General features: G+C 39.2%; 2 protein-coding genes across 3 annotated transcripts in view; both read left to right on the top strand.

Annotated features, from left to right (window-relative positions):
• The first annotated feature begins 231 nt into the window (after nucleotides 1-231).
• TSLP (thymic stromal lymphopoietin) lies at nucleotides 232-6,920 on the top strand. Of its 2 annotated transcripts, XM_017889301.1 has the most exons (5): nucleotides 232-1,657; nucleotides 2,070-2,206; nucleotides 3,014-3,058; nucleotides 3,642-3,776; nucleotides 6,077-6,920. In XM_017889301.1, exons 2-5 carry the CDS (start codon nucleotides 2,198-2,200, stop codon nucleotides 6,203-6,205), a joined length of 318 nt encoding a protein of 105 aa, XP_017744790.1. In that variant the 5' UTR covers nucleotides 232-1,657; nucleotides 2,070-2,197; the 3' UTR covers nucleotides 6,206-6,920. The 2 variants fall into 2 exon arrangements, with proteins under 2 accessions (XP_017744790.1, XP_017744789.1); XM_017889300.1 differs by lacking the exons at nucleotides 232-1,657; nucleotides 2,070-2,206; nucleotides 3,014-3,058 and having other exon boundaries at nucleotides 3,433-3,776; nucleotides 6,077-6,911.
• The window catches only part of WDR36 (WD repeat domain 36), a 52,939-nt gene continuing 33,744 nt past the window's right edge, over nucleotides 3,690-22,884 (top strand). The window contains 6 exon segments of the mRNA XM_017889299.1: nucleotides 3,690-3,776; nucleotides 14,227-14,378; nucleotides 15,920-16,442; nucleotides 18,188-18,215; nucleotides 20,470-20,570; nucleotides 22,113-22,230. Of these exon segments, the coding sequence (XP_017744788.1) occupies nucleotides 16,113-16,442; nucleotides 18,188-18,215; nucleotides 20,470-20,570; nucleotides 22,113-22,230 (577 nt within the window). The 5' untranslated portion in view covers nucleotides 3,690-3,776; nucleotides 14,227-14,378; nucleotides 15,920-16,112.

The raw sequence follows: 22,884 nt of genomic DNA on the forward strand, positions 1-22,884 counted from the left end.
CCTACAGCAAGCCACTAGAGGGGAAGGCATGTGAGGTGAGGGTGACAGAAGCAGCCACCATGCCCTTTCCTTTGTCTCCTGGAGCTATCCAGCCCAGTGAAGAAATCTGGGTTTAGCTCCTGTCTGCCTATGCAATGTCCAGCTGCCAACCAGAATCATCTCTGATGTCACAACAGATGAATCAGATTTTGACATCATCCCACAATACCCTGAGGAGGTGGTGATGGGGGAAGAATGGACTTCTTTTTCAATGAATGCTGTGGTGACTTGAGTACAACACATGAAGAATTCCAGAAAAGGGCCACTTTTGAAGTCAGCGGTGAATCAGAGGTTTTCTGACCCTCTCCAGTGCCTTCTATGAAAAAGAGTTCAAATCTGGCTTCAGTTTGTCCCTTACGCTTTTCCGGAATCCCTCGACATTCCCTGCTGTTTTTCCCGGGCACCGTATGGCCTGTGACATTTGCTGGGACTCACACACGGCGTCCAACCTCCTTGCTCCCAGCGATGACTCCTAGGAACTTCCCAAGTACCAGAGCGATGCAGGCTCTGACACGCGAGGGCGGGGGGCGGGGTGGGGGTGGAGGATGAACGGGGAAGCGGAAGGGAAGGAGAGAGAGAGGGGACCTGGGTGTAGAGAGGGCCCAGGGCAGCATGAGCCAAGCTAGGGCGGAGCAAGGGGTTCGTCTCAGCAACGTGATCGGTGTCAGCCTTTCCCTCCCTTCAACGCTCCATTGGTGCTGCTGGAACTCGGAAGACTGCTAGACAGACATCCTCTAGGGCGCTCTCCCTGACTGCGCTTTTAAGCACTCTTTTCTGGATCAACAGTAGTTTGCTAGTACAAATCCAAGCCCACCATCTCGTTGCTTCTCCTGTCTCTAAAACCTGTGCCCGCGCTCAGGCCCCAGGTGACAGACGTTTTCCAGTCTACACTGCACGGGGCTAAGCCTCTGGGAGGCAGAGCTCACGAAAGCGTGCGCCGCCTCTGGGAAAGCTGAGCTCAGGACAGCATCCTCTCGGTGCGCTCACCGCTGCGCACCCAGCAGTGCGGTCTCCTCAGGTTTAATGCTGGCTTTAAGAGTGGGACTGTGAAGGTGGCTGGGCACTGGAATTTGTGGTTTTAAAAGTTGTTGACACCTACTAGAAAGTGCTAGAGGACCCTTCAGCCCCTAAGGTGCCCCTAGTCACCAAGAGTAGGCGCTTTTCCTGAAATTGATATGAGAATTTGAAAAGTAGGATTTTTGAGAACAAGGCACATCAGATCTTTCCCTATTTATTTCAACCTCTTATCGTTCCTGCCCCTAAGGTTCTGGTCATAGTTGCACATTTAATGCTTTCACATGGAAGTGCTGTTGAAGACTGAGACTGCACCCACCCTCCAAAGCATCCCATAAGTAAGCACAGTTTCTTACTAGCCAAGGAGAAGGGAAAGCATTAGTTGAAAGTGGCCACACGAAATTCTCAAAGATGTTCAGGATGCACGGGACAGTATGCAAGGACTCCAAATCCTTACGGTGGCTGCTGGTTTCAGAAGGTGTTTCTCCCAAATAATAGAAAGGATTGGTCACTGAAACGCCCTGTGGGAGAAAGACACTGGTATCCATTTCTTAAAGGACATTAACACATATAAAGAGTTTAAGGCAAAGTAAAAAGGAGGAAGGTGAGGGAAATTCCTGATGACTTTACTAATGTTAAAATTCCATAGATTTAGCTACTCCTTTTTTTTTTCCTTTCACATCATCAATTCAGAATTCTATAAAGGAAGAAAATGACATGGTAGAAAATCATTGGCCTAGGAGGAAAGAGCCCGTAGGCGTTTAGGTGTTATATATCTGCAGCCAGAATGCTCTGGAGCATCAGGGAGACTCCAACTTAAGACAACAGCATGGGTGAATAAGGGCTTCCTGGGGACTGGAAATGAGAGGAAAACCTGGTGCTTGAGCACTGGCCCCTAAGGCAGGCCTTACAGATCTAGAGGCAATTCAGCCTTGGTGGGAAGAGTTTAGTGTGAAACTGGGGTGGAATTGGGTTTCCACGTACATTCCCTTTTGCCTTACCATGTGTTCTGTCAGTTTCTTTCAGGAAATTCTTCATCTTTCAACTTGTAGGGCTGGTGCTAACTTATGACTTCACTAATTGTGACTTTGAGAAGATTGAAGCAGACTATCTCAGTACTATTTCTAAAGACCTGATTACATATATGAGTGAGGTAAGTGAAGAAACTTTTTTAAAACGAATGTATTTTCATCAGAAGAGTAGGCATACACACACTCTACAATTTAACTTTGTAGGAAAGAAAAATAATTTGGAAAAAATCATGGTCCCACATTTTGTCAAGAATTCTTACAAGTGGCATCTAAAATGATTATCTAGAAACTGGCACATTCTAAGTGTGCAGATGCTGATAAGGAGCAGGTATTTATAGGAGCATGCATCAAGGATGTCTATCCTCTGCTAAAGTGCTGCTCTGACTATGCTGTAAAAAGACAGCAGGGGAAAAGAGCTTAAGAACGAGGAGTAAAAGGGAGATAATTCTCATGAGCTAAACTTTAAGGATTGATGTTGTGCTCCAGGTCTCTCCAGTGTTTTAGATGTTTCAGGATGCTACTTATTACAGAATATGGTGTACTTGGAATTTTTTAACATACAGTAGTAATCATTTTCCTGATTAACCTAATTTCTAGATAGAGTTTGCATTCATGAATAGCCACAGTACAGATGTGGACATCCAAAGAATGGCATTATTACTCACCAGCATAGTGCTATGTGCAGTCGTGGCTTGAGGGAAAGGAGCAGGAGGTCTCCCTCTGAGACCTGAACCTTTTGGTGTGGTTTTGAGCACTAGCCAGCACTACTAAAGACTATTTCACTGCCTTGTCAATGACATAGGAAACAGGTACTTGAGTGGAAACTGTTTTCAGAGCACCTTTAAAGCCTGGGAGCAAAGGGTGGAAGGATGATTTTCCTGTGGACTTAAAAGTCTTTACCCTCCTTGTCGTATTTTTCTTTCTTCCAGACCAAAAGTACCGACTTCAACAACACTGTCTCCTGTAGCAATCGGGTGAGTAGAGAGGTCAGTGCTGCTGGCTTTCTCCAGGGAGACGCCAGGCATTTTGGAGAGGGAGTATCCTGCGATGTGCAGAACCCCGGGAGGTGCCTGGGCTCCGGGACGCAGCCGCCGGGGATAGGGGACATCTAGGCTGCCAGCTCGGGGCTGCGCCGAGCTTGGGACAACACTTCTGTCCCAATTTAGGGAAAGGAAGTCTCTATCCGGAGGAAAGGCAAATTGGGAACTGGGATGAGGGAACTTTGTCGGGGCACCACCTGCGGGGGTCCGGCGCTCCGCACTTGGGCTCGGGTTTTGGCAGCCTCCCCCTGGAGACTTGGGCGGAGCGAGCGTGGGTGACAGTCTTTTCGCCACCAGTGCCCTCCGCCACCCTCGCCACGCCCCTGCTCCCCCGCGGTTGGTTCTTCCTTGCTCTACTCAACCGTGACCTCTTCGCTCTTACTCTCGACTTATGCACCCGCTCCTCCCCGACCTTCCTCCGCTCGCCTTTCACTCAGTTCTCACCAACTCTCTCTCTCTTCTTTTTTTCTTTCTGGTGTTTTCTCCTTTTCTCGTAAACTTTGCCGCCTATGAGCAGCCACACTGCCTTACTGAAATCCAGAGCCTAACCTTCAATCCCACCCCCGGCTGCGCGTCGCTAGCCAAGGAAATGTTCGCCATGAAAACTAAGGCTACCCTCGCTCTCTGGTGCCCAGGCTATTCGGAAACTCAGGTAAGCCGGAAGCCTCAGACGCTTGCTTTGTACCTTGGGACTAACCTCAAATTAAACTGGGGCTTTTGTGCAGAAGTCGTTCTCTGATTTTTATTTAGGTTTTATCTTTCGAAGAGCAAACGAGCCGGGTAAAAGTAGTAGGATGTCAATTAGACCCACGTTGATACCCGGACTCGAACTCACCTATTTCTAGGGTTCTGATACTGTTTGGGCTGAATTATGGTTCTAAACCTTACGGCAATGTTTCAAGGTATGTTGAGTGAGCCTCCTATATCAGAATGTTTGATTGTTGGAGCATAAGAGTATGGCTGTTAAAAATGCCAATTCCCAGGGACTCAACCCAGACTTTCAACATCAAAATCTCAAGTTATGGGGCTCCTTAAGAGATTCTTGTCCAGTCCAAAGTCTGAGCAACACCGCTTGTTCTAATCACTTAATTATTGTGTGCTTATTTACTAAAATGTTACATTATACATAAAATCTCTATCCTATGTTTGCTTAATTGCTTGTATGGATGCTGTTGCTGTCTCTTTACATATTTTTGCACAGGTAGTTATCTGCATTTGAATGCTTGTGTAGCATTAAATATGGACATAGTGTAGTGGAAAGTTAGGCGTAGGAACTCTGGAGACAACCTGCCTGACTTTGAATCCTGGCCCTATAACTTCTGTGAAGACTTAGTTAAATTACTTAGCCTCTGTATATTGTAGCTTCATGGGTAAAGTAAGTATCATATCAGTTAGTCTTATATAGGTTGTTTATGAGGATTAAATTAGTCAATACATGTAAATGCAGTTGGAACAGTGCCTGGCACACAACAGGCATTCACTATGCATTTCAGTCAGCAAGTAGAGAATTTATCTTCAGGATGACAAGTTTAAGAAACAGAGAGTGACAAGTGCAGATATGTATGATTGCTCCTTATTAATCTAGTAGACTTTATATGTCTGCAATCTGGGTAGATGGACAAGACTGCTTTTTTTTTTTTTTTTTTTTTTTGACAGTCTTGCTCTGTCACCTAGGCTGGAATGCAGTGGCACAATCTCAGCTCACTGCAACCTCCGCCTCCTGGGTTCAAGTGATTCTCCTGCCTCAGCCTCCCCAGTAGCTGGAACTACAGGCACCTCCCACCACGCCTGGCTAATTTATGTAGTTTTAGTAGAGACAGGGTTTCACCATATTGGCCAGGCTGGTCTTGAATTCCTGACCTTGTGATCTGCCCACCTTGGCCTCCCAAAGTGCTGGGATTACAGGCGTGAACCACCATGCCCGGCCAAGACTGTCACTTTTTAGAAACTGAGGATTGAAGCCATAGGGCTGATCTGGGTTGAGCTTGAATTAGAAACTCAATACCAGACAGCCATATGAGAAATCTATTTGGCTTCATGCCTTCTTATGAAGGAGTGACTGGCAAATCTACAGATGGCCACAATAAAATTCATTCAAATAAGAGCACAAACAAAAAACTAGATAAAGTTCTTGGACAGCATGTGAGAAAGGGAGAGTCTGGAGAAATTTATTTCAGTCATCTCTCAAGCCCAAATGGAGAGTCTAAGACTAATGATAGTTATGATTTTGTAGATTTTTGTAAGATTTGTGCTTAATAACCCTGTGACTTTATTAATCTGCAAACGATATGTCTAGGAGACCCAGTGTACTACTCAAAGTTAATTCAGATAAAGTTATATGCTGGAATCCTCTTTAAAATAAGCCTTCAGATGTCTGTGGCACATCTAGACAGTGAGGCAGGGGAGGGGGAAGGATGGGGAGCAGGAGCATGCATTTTGGGTTCAAAAAAGAGATTAGGTTTACTGAATTACATCTATAAGGAGGTATAAGATAGCTCTTACCCATGAGGAACTTGAGATCTTGTCGGGGAGATCTTGAAATCAGCAATTTATTCATTTACTTAATCACTCAACAAATATTCAGTGTTTCCTATGATTAAGACTCAGTGCTATGGGGAATACCTATGATGCAATATAAAGAAAAGCATGTTAAGTGAGAGCCAAGTTAAATGACACATACTCTTAAGCACTGGAAGACTTTCCAAAACCAAGGTCTGAGTAAATAGTGGAGGCTTTTTGAAGGAGGTGGTGGTTGGCCTTGAAGCAAAAGTAGGTGGGTAGAGAAACAGGAATTCATTCCCCTGCAGAAGGCACATACTAGCACATAGTAAGCAGGTGCTTTGGAAATACACTGAAAGATGGATTTGCATAGAGAAGGCAATAAAACCTGCACTCAACAGTTACTAAAGATAGTGAAAAGTAATTTTGACTATTGATTCTCATATTCTACAGATAAATGCTACTCAGGCAATGAAGAAGAGGAGAAAAAGGAAAGTCACAACCAATAAATGTCTGGAACAAGTGTCACAATTACTAGGATTGTGGCGTCGCTTCATTCGAACTTTACTGAAAAAACAGTAAATCATCTTTATTATGGTCATATTTCAAAGCACCAAAATAAATCATCTTTATTAAGTAGATGAAACATTAACTCTAACTGTGACACAGAAGATCACAAATAGTTATCTTTTAATTACAGAAGAGTTTCTTAACTTATTTTCTAAGTTTTTATTGTTTAATATAAATTTATAATGCAGGGGAAGTATTACTCCTCAAATGTTGAGGGAAGCTTCCATAACATTGATGAGTGGCTTCATGGCAGTAATTCTCAGCCATAATTGCATAAGCATTACTCAAGAGGAAAATCCAAAAGTGTAGCAGGAGAACTCTTTTCCTTGAAAAAGGAAAAATATTGAACTAAATGATAGCACCTAAACTTACGTTTAAAAGGCAGACATTCCTTCTACATGTAATGACACTTCTTGTGTTAAACTAAAAATTTACAAGAGAAGAAAGTGAAAGCAAATGGGGTTTCACAAATAGCTGTAAATATAGTGAAGCAATTTGAAATAATTTTCAAGCAAAATATTGTGAAAGTATTCTAAGCCAAGTTTTAAATATTATCTAACAGACAAGAGTGGCATATAATAAGTAGATCCTGAGAAGTACCTTTGCCACAGCTACTATAAATATATAGAGAATGTACTTTAATTTATTTTGTGAATGCTTTTTAAAATGTATATGTTCCTTTGTAATTGACACTATATATTTCTTAATAAAATAATTCTCAAATTTGTTTCTTACGAATCATCTTTCAAATCTAGTTAGTAGACAATTTGCACACATACTTTTCTAAAGGACATTATTTTCTTCAGGTTTTACCTGTACTTATCCTTAGAGTCCAATGACTGCTCCCCTTCATACCTGTTGGCCCTGCCTATAGGAGAGAATATTTGGAGATAGGCAGCTTCAGGACGCATTGCAGTCATCCTTTTCTTAAATTATGTCACTAGTCTTTTCTTGTTTCCCCTCTTGAACTTTCCTCACACCTGGAAGAAACAAAGTAGGCAAAAGTGAACAGGGGATGTCAAATCTATTCTTGAATTCCCACTGCAAGCTAGAGCCATCGGCACCCTCTCACTCACCTTCCACTCAGAATCCTCCAAACACCAGTGGGAAGGGCAACCCTGGCCATAGAACCTAGACCAAAATAGAGCACGTGGTAATGCACTGATTTTTCCCAGGAGTAGACATGCTCCTCTACTACTCCCCTGAGGGTTAGTTGGGGCTAAACCATGACAGAAGTGGGGAAGTTCAATGTCCTCAAATCCATCTTACCTACCAACAGGTAAGAGGAAGCTTACATTATATGTCCAGTAAGCATTTAAAGGGCACTCACTGTGGAACAAGCCTTCAGCCAAACACTGGGGATAGAAAAGTAAGACTCAGCCTTTTTCCAGAGAAGCTCAGGATGTAGCTGAATAGGCAATTTCTTTTGTACTGAGGAAAATCAAGACATGCCTGCTTTCTAAAAATCTTCCTCTGAAGACCCGACCCAAGCCCTTAAATGCCATTATAAGAGAAATTTCTTTAAGTCTACTAACTCCATTTTAGTAGGGATTCACTGACTAGATTTTACTGAACTATGAAAATAAATACACACAATTTTTCACAAAATTTTGGGCCCAATTCCCCTAAAAGAATTGAGGATTAGGGAGAAAGGAGACAACTCAAAGTCATCCCATTAAGTGCAGTTTCTTTGAATCTTCTGCTTTATCTTTAAAAAACTGTATAATTTATATATTTTATTCTATGTATTCCATAGATGTCTTAATATAAAATTAATCATTTAAATTACATTGTCAATTAAAAGGAATGGGCAAGAGGATGCATCATATTAATTTAGTAAGAACTTTCCCAAATGTTGTAACAATGTGGATCATATATCTCTGTTTTTTAAATGTACTCAGGCTTTCTTGGTGGACTAGTATAGTATACAGTCAGTTATGTCAATGTTTCATGGTCAATAAAAGGAAGTTGCAAATTCTGATTTAAGCATATAAAGTTGGATATATTCATATTGAGACGACATGGTTAGTTATGCTATTTATATAATCTATATTCTCACTTTTGTCTCCTTCATTCAGAGGCTAAGACTGCTGTATGAAAGTCTACTGCTGGCCAGTCGTGGTGGCTTACGCCTGTAATCCCAGCACTTTGGGAGGCCAAGGTGGGCAGATTGCAAGGTCAGGAGATCGAGACCATCCTGGCTAACAGGGTGAAACCCCGTCTCTACTAAAAATACAAAAAATTAGCTAGGCATGGTGGCAGGTGCCTGTAGTCCCAGCTACTCGGGAGGCTAAGGCAGGAGAATGGTGTTGAACCCGGGGAGCCGGAGCTTGCAGTGCGCTGAGATTGGGCCACTGCACTCCAGCCTGGGCGACAGAGCAAGACTCTCGTCTCAAAAGAAAAAAAAAAAAAAAAAATACAAGAAAGTCTACTGCTGATATAATTCTTTATTTCTTTGTATCCATAAAGTTTTGCTTTCTTGTTGCTGATACAATTTTTATCCAATGCCTAAAAAAATCAATGGAGCCACTGATTGATAATTGTACCCTTACCATTACAACATTTCCACATCTTATTTGCCAAGTAATCTATGCTCTCTATTAAACTCTTTCTGGGTCTCTTTGCTTTTGATATTTCTTATACATACCATGTCATTTTAGTGTGTGGAGGTGGGGAGCAAGAGGTTTGGAGGAGAGGGAGTGGATGAATTCTAAACTAAGGCATGTTTACTTTTAGTGCTGTTGCTGCATTTTTATGTTTTCTATTTTCATAGTTCCACATTATTTGTATAATTTTAACCTAAAAACAGGTCTTTACATTTATTCCTTTTAACCATTTCTTACTGGTTTTTGTCCTATCCCCTCAGCATGTTGATATCTTGAGAGTTTGGATCTTGGTTCTATTATTACATAACTCTCCCTCATAGGCTTTCTATTGCTTAATTCAGTTTTTGAAAAAAGGTTGACCAAGACAGGACTAAGCCCCTCCTTATACCGTCAAAGGAGGCAACTCTATATGCTGGTAAAGTTGTTCGTCAATGTTCTTTGTTAAAAAAGAAAAAGAAAAAAGCTCCTTTAACTTTTAAGAATCAAATATCAATTTTTCACTCTGTCCATATCAAAATAAAGGTGAGGGGAAATTTATCAAATGCTTTACTGAAGTCAAAACCCATACCAAACCTACAGATCAAATAAATTTATCAAAAAATGGGAGTTTTAAAATATTTCAATTATATTCCTTTCTAAATCTTACAAGCCAAGTCTCTGAGAATTATACCAAACAATAACATTAAACTGATCTGAGATTTTTTAGTATTCCCTCCTTTTTATTATTCAAAAGTACTAGGTTTTTTCAAATGTTTTTGTTCTAGCTGTAGCTTTAAGAATATCTGTTGACTTTCATCTGGCATTGTACTTTGTAAATACACCTATACTTCTTGATACCCAGTATTTACAGATTACCAAATAATACAGTTTCACTGATGATTATCATGCAAAAGTTATTTATGTCTAAACACAAAGGATAATAGCTCATAAACAAAGTTAATTGCAAATTGAATTTTTTGAGTCTCAGGTTCTACATTTCTAAAATAAGGTGATGCTTCCTACATTATAGGGTTATTATTAGAAATAAAGTACATTATAAAGTCCTTGGCAAATGGTAAGGAAAATACTTTAAATTTAGTTATGTGAATGCCTGTTTGTAACCATTATAAAGATTAGGAATAAAGACTGTTACAGAGCCTGTCAGATAACTTTATTTTTAGTTTTCTGTCTAGAACTGCTTTGTGGCAATAGAAAGAAAGTTGAAAAGTTTAAGCACACAGTTACTGACAGCCTGGCAATTTTGAACTCTACCAAGATAGCAGAGTTCATAAGACAGAGTACCAAAAAAAAAAAAAAAAAAAAAAAAAAAAAAAAAAAAAAAAAGACAGAGTACCTCAGGTGAGAGAGGTGCACACAGAAAGAAGCTCAGAGACCTGTAGGGATATCTATTGCATATTTAGCTGAGTATTTTTCAGCACATGGCTGAAAACTCACATGGCTATGAGAAAACTACCCAATACTAGGGAAAGAGTCATTTGAAAGGTTAGAGGGAATAGTGCCCATTACTTACCCAAAGCCAGGAAAATTGCCTATTTTCATCAACTAGAATGGAATATCTCACAACTAATTAGGCACTGTATTGGGCACTCAGGAGAGTCTTACTTTAGTAATAAATAATACTTAGCCCAAGGCTAATTGCTGCAATAATCCAGCATTAGAAATCTTAAAAGTAAGACTTGAAAGAATCAAACTGTTTCCAAGTAAGTTAGCTGCATCCTACAATAAACTTCAAGAATATCTGTAGAAATAAAAAATACCCAGGACCCAAAAAGAAAAAATTCACAATATTTTGTATACAATTAAAGATTATTAGACATGAAAAAAGTGAGAAAATACAACACATGATGAGGGGAAAAAGTGAAACTGATTCAGAGCTAACATCGAAGTTAGAATTAGCAGACAAGGACATTAAAATGGTTATTGTAACTATATTCAGTATGTTCAAAAAGTTAAATATAGACACAGAATACATAAAGAAAATCCCAGTCCAACTTCTAGATATGAAATCTGCAATGTGTGAAATGAAATGCACAGTGAATGGTAATCATGAGAGATTAGATGCTGCAAAAAATAAGATTAGTAAACTTGAAGACATACCAAGGGAAACTATCCAAAATAAAACACAGAAGGAAAACCATAACTTAAAACTGAAAAGACCATCAGTGAGCTGTAAAACAACTGCAAGTGCCTAATATACATGTAATAAGTCCCTTATGCAATGAAGAGGTACAGAAAAAAAAAATAAGAAGAAACAGTGGTAAATTACCAAACTTTATAAAAATTCTAAACCCACAGTTCCAAGAAGCTCAATGAAGCACAAGAAACAAATAAAACTACGTTAATGCCCATCATAATTGAATTGCTCAAAACCAGAAAATCTTAAAAGCAGCCAATGGAATTGTAAAGACCTTCAGCATGTTCTTCTTAGAATTTCCTCTCCAGAGCACTTCGACCCTTTCTCCTGTACTTCGTATATAGTATTTCATGAACAATATCATGATATAAGTAGAAACAAATTTTATGTTGATTGGCCTTAATTATTGATTTCTACCTGTTAGCTTCTGTTTAAGTAGGAGGGTGGGAAGATTCTTTTCCATTCTCCGCTATTCTTGAAGTAAAGACAAGGATTGTCATAAATGAAACCAACACTTACTGAGTAGTTTTATCAGTTGTTTTTTCTTATACTACCTTATGAAATCTTTGTAACAATCCTGTGAGCTATGTGCTATCCCCATGTTATAGATGCAAGAAAAGGCTCTGAGTAAAATATCCAGTGTAGCAAAACCAGTATGTGTAATATCTGGCTGATTCCAAAGTGCACACTTTCCATTACTTGAGATTAAAGTTTGAGATTTTAAAATAAAAAATGCCTTCTACTAAGTGGAAATTATCCTCATTACGTAACTAATAGATGTTGTAGTTGTCTCCTCAACATGGATTCTACCACTTCTTAATTTTGCATCTATTTCCCCATCCACCAGAGGGCTTTAGGGATTAATCCCAGCTCCTGGAGTGGATCTGGATTAGTCTAACCCAGTCTGGGTGTCCCAATATCCTTGCTTGGAGTTAATAGAGGTAACCAGGCTAATATTGATAAGCATATTGATAAGCAAGTACCTTGACTCCGGTCTTATTCAGGATAAACATATGGGCACATTTGGTGATGAACAATAAGCATAAGGTTTTGGTGGGGAAACTCTGAAAAAATGTTTCCTCACTTAAAAAAAAAAAAAAAAAAAAAAAAAAAGTAGAGTGATAGTCTTCCCCTCTCATGAGATACAAAGAAGCATGCAGTGGCAATTACAATTAGCAATTATCCCAAACCCAGGATTGAGATGAAGCCGTGAATGGCAGAGAAATAAGATGGGAAGAGCCTGAAGTTTTAAATATATAATTACACAAGTAGATTAATCAACCTTGCTCTTACTCTCCTTTTGATTTTCCATTCTGTGAGCTACTTAAGTAAAGGTTTTGTTTTTGTTTTTCTGTGTGGGTAGTTATTGTTTCTTACCGATTAATGCTACAACTTACCTGAATGCCAAGACAAGGCAAATTAATCTTGATTTAATTTGAAGTGGGAATAAAGGATGAGCAAGATGAAGGTAGGCCCCAATATCTTAGGGAACAAGCCAAAACTTGTGACCTGGGATAGTAGGGATACAGGAAAAGTACACATGTAAAGAGTATGCCATCCTTTGGCATATTTCACATTGTTCCCTGCTGTGACTTGAATATGTATCCTATCCAAAATTCAGGTTGAAGCTTAAATCCCCATTGTATTGGGGGAAGTGATTAAATCCCGAGGGCTCCACCCTCATGAATGGATTAGTTCCTTATAAAAAGGGTGGAGGAAGCTAGCTTAGTCTCTTCTGTTCTTCCCATCTTCCACCATGTGAGGACACAATGTTCATCTCCCTTTGCCCTTTCTGTCATTTCTGCTATGTGATGACACCTAGAGAGTGCTATGTATGAGGAACAGACTTTCACCAGACACCAAACCTACTGGCACCTAGATTTTGGACTTCCCAGCCTCCAGAACTGTGAGAAATAATTTCTGTTGTTTACAAATCCCCCAGTCTCAGGCATTTTGTTATAGCAGCACAAATGGACTAAGAAACTTTCTATAAACAACTCTCATGTCAAGAGATTATTGCCTTGGCAACTGAAGCTGAGATGCCACTTTTCAAGATGGTGCTCATAAATGCAGTATTTGTATGCCTCTATACCCTTTCCTCTTCTACTCTCCCTTCTGCTAGCTATTCTTCTTGTGTGGAAGAGAGTGGCAGGACATTGTAAATTGTATTGAGAATGAACTTAGATTGTTTTTGGAGTAGATATGTTAGGTATAAAATTTATGGAATGATTCAGGGTATCAAATGGATGTGGAGTTTGAGGAAGATTTGGTAATATCTTAAGAGCGTAGCCCATACTTTATGTTGGTACAATATCTAGCACATAATAGTTCTCAATAGATATGCTGAGTAAAGGAATGAAGGAATTAAAATGAATTAAACGTTAAATACGTGTTTCCCAAGAATAAACTGTTTTAAAGTCCATCATGAGTCAGAAACTGAATTGGCAGCAGCAACTATCAGATAAACTATCTGATTTCTGCCACCTGCTCTGTGCAAAAGGAAAAGGAAACTATCAGTCAATGTCATTGCAAGCTATCATTATTCTTCACAGCTTCTTTTTTTTTGAGATGGAGTCTTGCTCTGTCGCCCAGGGTATAGTACAGTGGTGCAATTTTGGCTCACTGAAACCTCTGCCTACCAGGTTCAAGTGGTTCTCCTACCTCGGCCTCCCTAGTATGTGGGACTACAGGCACATGCCACCACGCCTGGCTAATTATTTTTTGTATTTTTAGTAGAGATGGGGTTTCACCATGTTAACCAGTATGGTTTCAATCTCCTGACCTCATGATCCACCCACCTTGGCCTCCCAAAGTGCTGGGATTACAGGCATGAGTTACTGTGCCTGGCCCATAGTTTCTTTTTAAACAACTCTACCCCTTCTTTTCCCCCAAAAAATGCAAAATAAAAATTAAACTTGCATATATTCAATCATCAAATATCCATTGAGCCTTTATTCTGTATCATCCTTGGGCACACAACTAAGAACATGAATAATTTGGAAACCTGAACATCATACTAGAGGATATTTGTCATTTGTGAACCTGTGACCCAGTCCTCACTTTCTGTAATGCAGCTTTAATACTTCTAAAAGAAAACAAACGATATATTTTATTTTAGATGCTAATTTTCACACATTTCTCCAAAATTCACATAGACTTTCGCTAGGTTGTAATTAGAAGACAAACAAACACCAAATCTCACTGGCTAGCAACAACACTTAATTCTCACTCACATTACAAATTGGCAACCTCAAGTCAGCCGCAGGCTTTATCTACAGACCTTCTCATTTCAGGACCCAGGCTGAAAAAGCACCTCCTATTTGAGACATACCTTTCTCTTTTGGCAACAGAAGAAAGCAAGAGAGTTGGTAGAAACAGACAATGGCTCTTCAAGCATCTGCTGGGACTTGCTGAAAATCATGTTTGCTCACATGCACTGGCCAAAGTAAGTCAAATGCTTCCTATTCCTGCTCCACCATGAAGGATTTGCTACAAGTCTTCGGCAAAGGACAGACAGATACATCTTCTTACAGGAAGAAGTTTAAATATTGAAGATGCTAAGTACACAACTCATTACTTTGGGAGGGAACATGACTAACATAAAAAAAGAGAGAATATTCCACATTTTTAGCATTTTATTACTTAAATGTAGCTTCTTTTTTTTTTTTTTTTAAACAAATGTTTATTAAGCACCTCTTTTGTTCCAGATACTGTTCTGGGTGCTTGTTATGTATTAATGAACAAAACAGAAAAAAAAAATTCTCTACCTTTATGGAGCTTACCCACTAAACTATTAAAATAAAATAAGCCTAATAAATAAGTGAATAGTACAGTGAGACGTTCTTTTCCCCCCTTTCTTAATTTAAATAACGTTTACAAATAATTAGCAACTTGTTCACTTTTAAGTCATACCACAAACATGGCTGAAAATGTGCACTGCTATTGAGAAATCTGGGGTACAAATGAAAGCACGAGTAAGTACAACATGTCAAGGACTAAATAACAAGCTCTCATTCTGTTAGCATCTGCTCCTTAATGATCTTAACATCCAAAGTGTTTGAGGCTCTGTGCCAAGAACTATAAAATAAATCAAGATTTTTTTTGTTCAAGAATGTATGAGTCAGATATTCAAATCAGCTAACAAGTTACTTTTGTTTCATAATAAAATAATTACATTTTAGAACTGGAAGGAACCCAAGAGAGTACACTGATCTGTGTAGAGACAGACCCTCCTTATCCCTTTCAAGCACAAGTATATTTACATTAGTCACTCAACCCAAATCTGAATAGGCTGCCAAAACATTTTCATAAACGAAGTGAAATGGAAATAAAACAGTAAGATAAGAGGTTATTCCATATGTCAAACTTTGGTCCTGGGCTCTAAGGTCACCATGGTTTTAGTTACCGTTCACATGATCAGAGATTGTTCCCCAAACCTACATCTTGGTAAGGCAGTTGGCTCTGGAGGAGTGAGGTGTCTTGACACCCACTTCACTGGAATCAGTCTTCTTTAGCATCCTAATGCACTTAGCTCTAATGAACTGCCCAGACTCCCCTTTGCATTATGATGAGCTCCTCTTTAGAACCCCTACTGTCTGCTTTTGACAGCCAACCTCAAGGAATACTGACTTAATCCAGGGGTCCCAATAACATTTAATATTTATCTTCCTTTTCTGGGAGGAATCTACACTTATCCAAGTTGCCCAAGTGAGCAGTTCCCTTTCCCCAAATAATTAGTTCTACTCCCCAGAGAGTCTATGAGTGAATCCCTCTGTCACCTTTGAAATGTCCCATTATAGTTTTCATCTGTAAATATGTCAGTATGTATCCAAAAGATGAGGATCTTTACGTAATCATAATGCTACTATCACATGCAAAAATTAAACATAATTCCTTAATATAATCAGATATCCAATGTTTAAATTTTCCAGTCTCATGTTTTGTACATTTTAAAAATCATAAGTTTAAATTGTTTCCATGTCCAAGGCGTCGATCTCTCCTCCAGTCTCCTGGGCGTCGCGCTTCCCTCTTTGCTTCCCGCCATTGCGGTTCCGTCGGAACCTAAGGAGCTTACTTCCGCCGCAAAAGAGCTGGAGAACAATGCTAGGCAAGATGCTGGAGACCTTGGCCAACGGAACCAAAGTCACGCCTCTCATGTGAGCTCTGGAGGGAGAACTTTATGTGTTGCACTGAGGGCAGTCTCCGGAAACGCGATTCTCAGCGGGCGCCGGAAGCGGTCTTCTGTCTGCAGCTCTAGCAGATGACTGTTCCACTAGACACGCTGAGGGGACTGGATACGTGTTTTCCTTCAGGACCGGAGCTGAGCGGAGCCGGGATCGCGGCGGCAATGGAACGGGCCTCAGAAAGGCGCACGGCCAGCGCGCTGTTTGCGGGCTTCCGGGCCTTGGGACTTTTCAGCAACGACATTCCACACGTGGTGCGGTTCAGCGCGCTCAAGCGCCGGTTCTGTGTAACAACCTGCGTGGGCAAGAGTTTCCACACCTATGACGTGAGTGACTTCTTTCGTTGACTTCCCAGGAACCACCCTCCTTGGCCTCTCTGTCCTGGAGCAATCCGGTTCACCCTTCCCGTCTACCACTGGCTTCCCTTTTTTAACCGCTCCCTGTTCTATTAATATTTCGCCATCCGGTCACATCCACGTGCTGATTTACCACTTGCAGTCCTCCTGGGGCGAGTTTCAGAGGCAGCCTGGCCAAGGGGAAACTGCTAGATAACCCCTCAGTTGTATGGCAGTAATACTTGTTCAGTGAATATTTATTTACTTTCCCTTGAAGGTGGAAACATAATTAAGACAAACCTCTACCCCTTGCATTCTTAATGAGAGAGGAAAACATGCACGCTATTACGTTATTGGTGACACGAGGTGGGTTAGAAATTCACTCTAGGTAACATTGGGAGAACCGCAGATGGTGAGATTAATTACCGTTAGGGAAAGTATCTGATAGCAATCAGTTATTTTCAACTAATGCAAAGTGTCTGGCACTGTCACTCTAAGCCTTGCAGCCGTTTCTTTCCAAGATAGGTATCATTATACCGTAGCACCTTTATATAAACTATAAAAGTAAATTTCAGATAAATTATATCAATATTCTACTTCCAAAGAAACCCTGTGGTGAGGAGAGTAACATATTTGCACATTTTATAAAGTTAACAATTTACTTACTGTGCATTGACATTTAGTCATAATAAAGATGGCTTTTAACGTCTAGTCTAGTTCTAACACTGATGATACATTCGTAACATCGTGGCATGTAAATGTTCTTTACCCAGACTGTACACTGCTCAGATTAACCAATGCATTGGGCTATGACCTCTGAAAGAGAAAATACTTGGGAGTAAAAAGAAAAAAAAAAATGGAGCTAATGAACCTAAGTCACTAATTGGGTCTACAAGTGCTCTATCCCATGACTATGGCTGTATATGCTGTCCCCAGTCAGACTTCCTACAGTCCTACAGATTAGTTGCTTCTGCAGGGGAAACTAGACAAGTTGTGAATAGGTGGTGATAGTGATGGTAGCAGCTATCATGTATTGAGCAATTACTGTATGACTGACCCCATTCTGTTTTACATAAATTTATTCATTGAATCCTCATAACAATCCCGTAAAGTAAATAAATACCTGTTTTACAGATGAAGAATTTGAGGCACAGGAAACTTATTTTTCCAGGGTCATACAGCTAGGGTCAGTAGCCATGATTGGGGTCAGCAAATTACAGTCTGCAAGCCAGTCTAGCCCACTGCTTGGCTTTGTATGTCCCAGGAGTTATTAATGATTTTGACATGTTTAAATGTTTGTGAGGGTAGGCTGGGGGTGGGGAGAAGGATATTTCATGACATGAAAACTATGTGAAAATCAAATTTCAGTACCTATAGATAAAAGTTTGATATACCCATGCACATTATTTATGTATTAAGTATGACTGTTTTCATGCTATGATGGCAGAAGTTAGTAATTGCAACAGAGACCACATGCATTGCCTGCAAAGCCTAAAATATTTAATATTTGGCCTATTATAGAAAACATTTACCTACCCCTTCCATTACCACTCCTGGTGAAATATAGTTGAAAATATAAACTTTCCTAGTAATGAAAATTAGGGTCAGTAAGTGTCTTTCTTACAAAGGACAGCATAGCAAATATACGTGTGAGGTTATATCTTACTCTTCAGGTGTTAGGTTATTATGATTGTGTTTGTTAATGAAAATATAACCTTTTTTCTTTTTTTAAACAGGTTCAGAAACTTAGTCTGGTTGCAGTAAGTAAGTATGGACTTTATTCTGAATTTATGTACATCTAAAAAATTTTTTTTTATTTTGACATAAATTTTAGACTTATAGAACATATAAGGAAGCCAGGGTAACATGTATGTCTTATAAACTTACATTATCAGCAACAAAAAAGGGTGGCAGGATAGAATCATGTTTTGCTTTCAGTTGTTACGTATCTTTATTTTCTTTAATCTGGAACGGTTCTTTAGACTTTCTTTGTGCTTGATGACATTGACACATTGACATTTTTGAAGAGTACAGGCTCATTTAGAATGTCCTTCAGTTTCAGATTTTTTGACATTTCTTCAGGATTAGATTCAGGTTGTACACTTTGGGAGGAATCACGGTGAATTGTATCAGAAGGCACATGCTGTTGGTTAATTCTGTTCCTGATAGTGATTGGTTAGGAGGCTCTATTTTAAAGTTAGGCCGGGCGTGGTGGCTCATGCCTCTAATCCCAGCACTTTGGGAGGCCCAGGCAGGTGGATCACGAGGTCAGGAGATCAAGACCATCCTGGCTAACACAGTGAAACCCCATCTCTACTAAAAATACAAAAAATTAACCAGGCGTGGTGGCAGGTGCCTGTAGTCCCAGCTACTCAGGCAACTGAGGCAGGAGAATTGCTTGGATCCGGGAGGTGAAGGTTGCAGTGAGCCAGATCGTGCCACTGCACTCCAGCCTAGGCAATAGAGTGATATTCCATCTTTAAAAAAAAAGAAAATTAAAAAAAAAATTAAGTTAGTGTTTTGTCCCTTGTAACGAATAAGTATCTTTTGGTAATATGCACTGGGACTATGTAAATATCCTAATACTCTTCAAAGTTAATTACCTGCTGCTTTTAGTATTTTATGATGATACTTGCCTGAATCAGTTATTAATATGATGGTTGCCAAATGCATGTTGATTATCCTTAATCCAAAAATTTGAAACCCAAAATGCTCCAAAGTCTGAAACTTTTTGAGAGCTAACATGATGTTCAGAGGGAAATATTCATTGGAACATTTCTGATTTCAGACTTTCAGATTAGGAATGTTCACCTGGTTATGCAAATAGTCCAAAATCCAAAAAAACTCTGAAATCTGAAACACTACTTGTCTCAGGCATTTCATATAAAGCATAGCTTTTAGTGATTTTCTTTTGCCATCATTCCTTCTACTGTAAGGAAAAGTTTTCCCTTTTCTCACATTTTGGTATTTCTTTCCAATGGAAGGAATTTTAATAGTAGATTAGAAGGCAGAAGAAAGGCATTGGAACTTAAGTTGAATGCAAAAGTGAATGATAAACCTATAAAACAGGATTATGCAAACAAATCCTAATATGGAATTTGCAGCATGAAAGTACAACAATCCTCTGTCTACTAACTCTCCTGCCCCAGAAGAGGAAATGAAAATGTCAGTGTGACCAGGATACTGAGAAAAGAATCATATGTAACGTGAGAAATGCTAAAGATTGATAGGCGTATTTCCCTTAGGAGTAGGCATATAGAATACCATATGGAATATTTTTGGTTTGGCCCAAGGGTTGAGTTAGAGATTTAGATTTTGAGTTACTTTTAAAATTTTTCTGGAGTTATTAGTAAACTTGATGTTCCAGAAGATATTCACATGGGTCAGGCGTGGTGGCTCATGCCTATAATCCCAGCATTTTGGAAGGCTGAGGTGGGCAGATCACCTGAGGTCAGGAGTTCAAGACCAGCCTGTCTAACATGGCAAAACCCCGTCTCTACTAAAAATACAAAAATTAGCTGGGCGTGGTGCTGCACACCTATAATCCCAGCTACTCGGGAGGCTGAGGCAGGAGAATCAGTTGAACCTGGGAGGCGGATGTTGCAGTGTGCCAAGATTGCATCACTACACTCCAGCCTGGGCGACACAGTGAGATTCCGTCTCTCAAAAAAAAAAAAAGATGTTCACATGAAGACTGGGTGACTGTCAGAGCTTTGTGTATCAGATGACAGTTTGTTCCAAATAACCTCAAAAAGCTTCTTTTCATTTCTGTAGGATTATGTTTTTATTTCTGCAAATCCTAGACATTCTCTTAGGGAAGGACAAGGTGATTTCCTATCCTTTGTTTGATAGTTACTATTAGATATTTAAAATATTTTAGTCAAAATTTTATACTCTGATTCTCAACTTTGATCTTTATTTTTTTTTAAATTATAACCATGAAAAATGTTATATGTATACTTGAGGTTTCTGGTTAACATCTTAAAAATCCCTGTTTCTTTCATTTGGTATTTGCTAGGTAATTCTGTTCCACAGGATATCTGCTGTATGGCAGCTGATGGCAGATTAGTCTTTGCTGCTTATGGAAATGTTTTCTCTGCATTTGCCCGTAATAAAGAGGTTGGTATCACTAAACTACTTGTTTGCAGTCAGTAGTTGTTTGTTGTGATAGTAGAGGGAACTTTAATTTTGTCATTCTTTACCCGGCACACTCTGGAACTATATAGTGTTCTTTTTTTTCTAATGTATATTCAGTTTTCTGGAGGAAGATAAATTTTCAGAAAAGGCTTACTTAAAACTGGTGCTTTCCTTCAGTTTCTTTGCCCAGAGATGAATATCAGAATAACTTGGAGAGTTTCTTCAAAATTTTTTATGCCCAGTCAGTTCCCATCTCAGGAGTTTTCTGTTTCATATATTTGTAGAGATGGGACATAATGTGTATTATTACGTGTATTTTAAAAATACTTTCCTGGAAAAGTCATGTTTGCACTACCACTTTATGTGGGGTTGATTATTCGTTATGCATAACTTAGCTTTTAACTCTTTTTCTAAAAACCGGATGCCTGTTCCCTATTTAGAGAAAGCTAGATTCTATGTTTTCTCCACTGCTAAGGAAAGATCTTTTCTGGTCTAAATTTACCAGTTGGTTTCTGAATTTGTCCTGGAACAACTAGGTTGAGAGGTGACCTGGCCTTAATGGTCTAGAATGAAAGGAAATGTAGGAATGGGAATACAAGGATAGCCAAATGATAATATCACTGTACTTGTCAGGGACTTGGAGTGAGGTGGTTCCCACAGTCTTTCGTCATCACTACCTGTGGCAGAGGAAGGTAACTTATCTGTAGAGTTCTTTAATGGAAGGTGTTCAGATTTTTAGAATTGGAAAAAATGTTCATTTTTGTATTGTTGTTTATAGTTTTTTCCAGGGAGATACATATGATTTACATGAGGAGACTTGATCCCATATGTATATCCTATATGTGGTTCAGATGCAGAGACTTTAATAAAGGACCTTTATGCACAAGTGTGGTCAGGGTTAGGGGAACAAAGTAGGGGTGGGGAGGCATCAGACACTGTCAACTGTAGGAAGTTGTTACCACCCCTAAGGCCAGAGGGCCAAGGAGAAGAAACAGTGTTATTGGAATCTGGTGAGAACTGAAACCATGGAGAAGGGGCTATACTTATGGAGGGATCAGCTACTGTAAGGATCTCTGTCAAAGCAGAAAGGTATGGGGAAGAAGACCCTATGTCCCCCTTTCCCATCTCATCTGAAAGCCAGTTGGTGATGGAGTCTGTAGAGATCAGCCTTCTGGAATATACCATCTCGCTAGGATATATGTAGTTGCACTGATTGAATTGGGTGAGGGAACTAGGTGTGTGTGCATGCCTCCTCTCTAACCTAAGTTGGAAGACTGAGCTTCAAAGGTCTCATTTGTACTAAATGGACAGTTTACTTCCTTATTGTTGAACTGGCTGAGGGAGCAGATGAACATGCCTAGTTCCTTCATATCTATGCGTTCATCCTAACCTTGAATAATCAAAAGTTGGGGTACATTTCTTAACAGAAGCATCTCAGGATTAGCATGTTTTTGGGATAATATGAATAATATGACATGATGACTGAGTAATAATATGAAATTATTTTAAACTTCGGTATTGTAGATAGTACATACCTTTAAGGGTCATAAGGCAGAAATCCATCTCTTGCAACCCTTTGGAGACCACATTATCTCTGTTGATACTGACAGCATTCTTATTATTTGGCACATATATTCAGAAGGTAAGAGTTAACTCACTTATTTGCTTTATCTTAGGGTCGTATGTGTTTAATTAAAATTTAAAATCTATGTAAATATCTATGCCAGAGATTTTGCCTATAAATAGTAAGAAATTTAAAAAATGAAAATCTTTAGCATGTATAAGAAAAAAGTTCTAAGTAAGAAAGAGATAAACAACTGTAGCAAGTTAACTACTTATAAACTGTTTAATATGCTTACCTCAACTAATGTATTTTCCATTGCAGTTCTCCAATAATGGAGAAAATGGTTTGTATTTTCAACTTTTAGTAAAGGAGACTGTAATAGTAAACTTGATCTTGTAATCTGAAGGAAAACTTACATCCATTTCCTAGGGATATGAGTCAGTTTCTTTCAACTGTGGTAGTCTTAGACAGTGGCTATGTTTATGGGATTATGTATCTTTAAACATGAAGAATTTATCCCTAGGATATCTACACCTTTCCTCAATAAAATACTGGGTTCATTATGAATTGAATCTTCATAAAGTTCTTTAATCTGGTTACAGTTCTTTAATCTGGTTAAAGTTCTTTAATCTGGTTAAAGTTCTTTAATCTGGTTACATTTTTAGCTTATATTGCCTCTTGGTTATTTCATTGTTCAATACACTGTGTTTTTTTTTTTTTTTTTTTTTTTTT

The sequence above is a fragment of the Rhinopithecus bieti genome, unplaced genomic scaffold (genome assembly GCF_001698545.2).
Source record: "Rhinopithecus bieti isolate Rb0 unplaced genomic scaffold, ASM169854v2 scaffold_18418, whole genome shotgun sequence".
Lineage (NCBI taxonomy): Eukaryota > Metazoa > Chordata > Mammalia > Primates > Cercopithecidae > Rhinopithecus > Rhinopithecus bieti.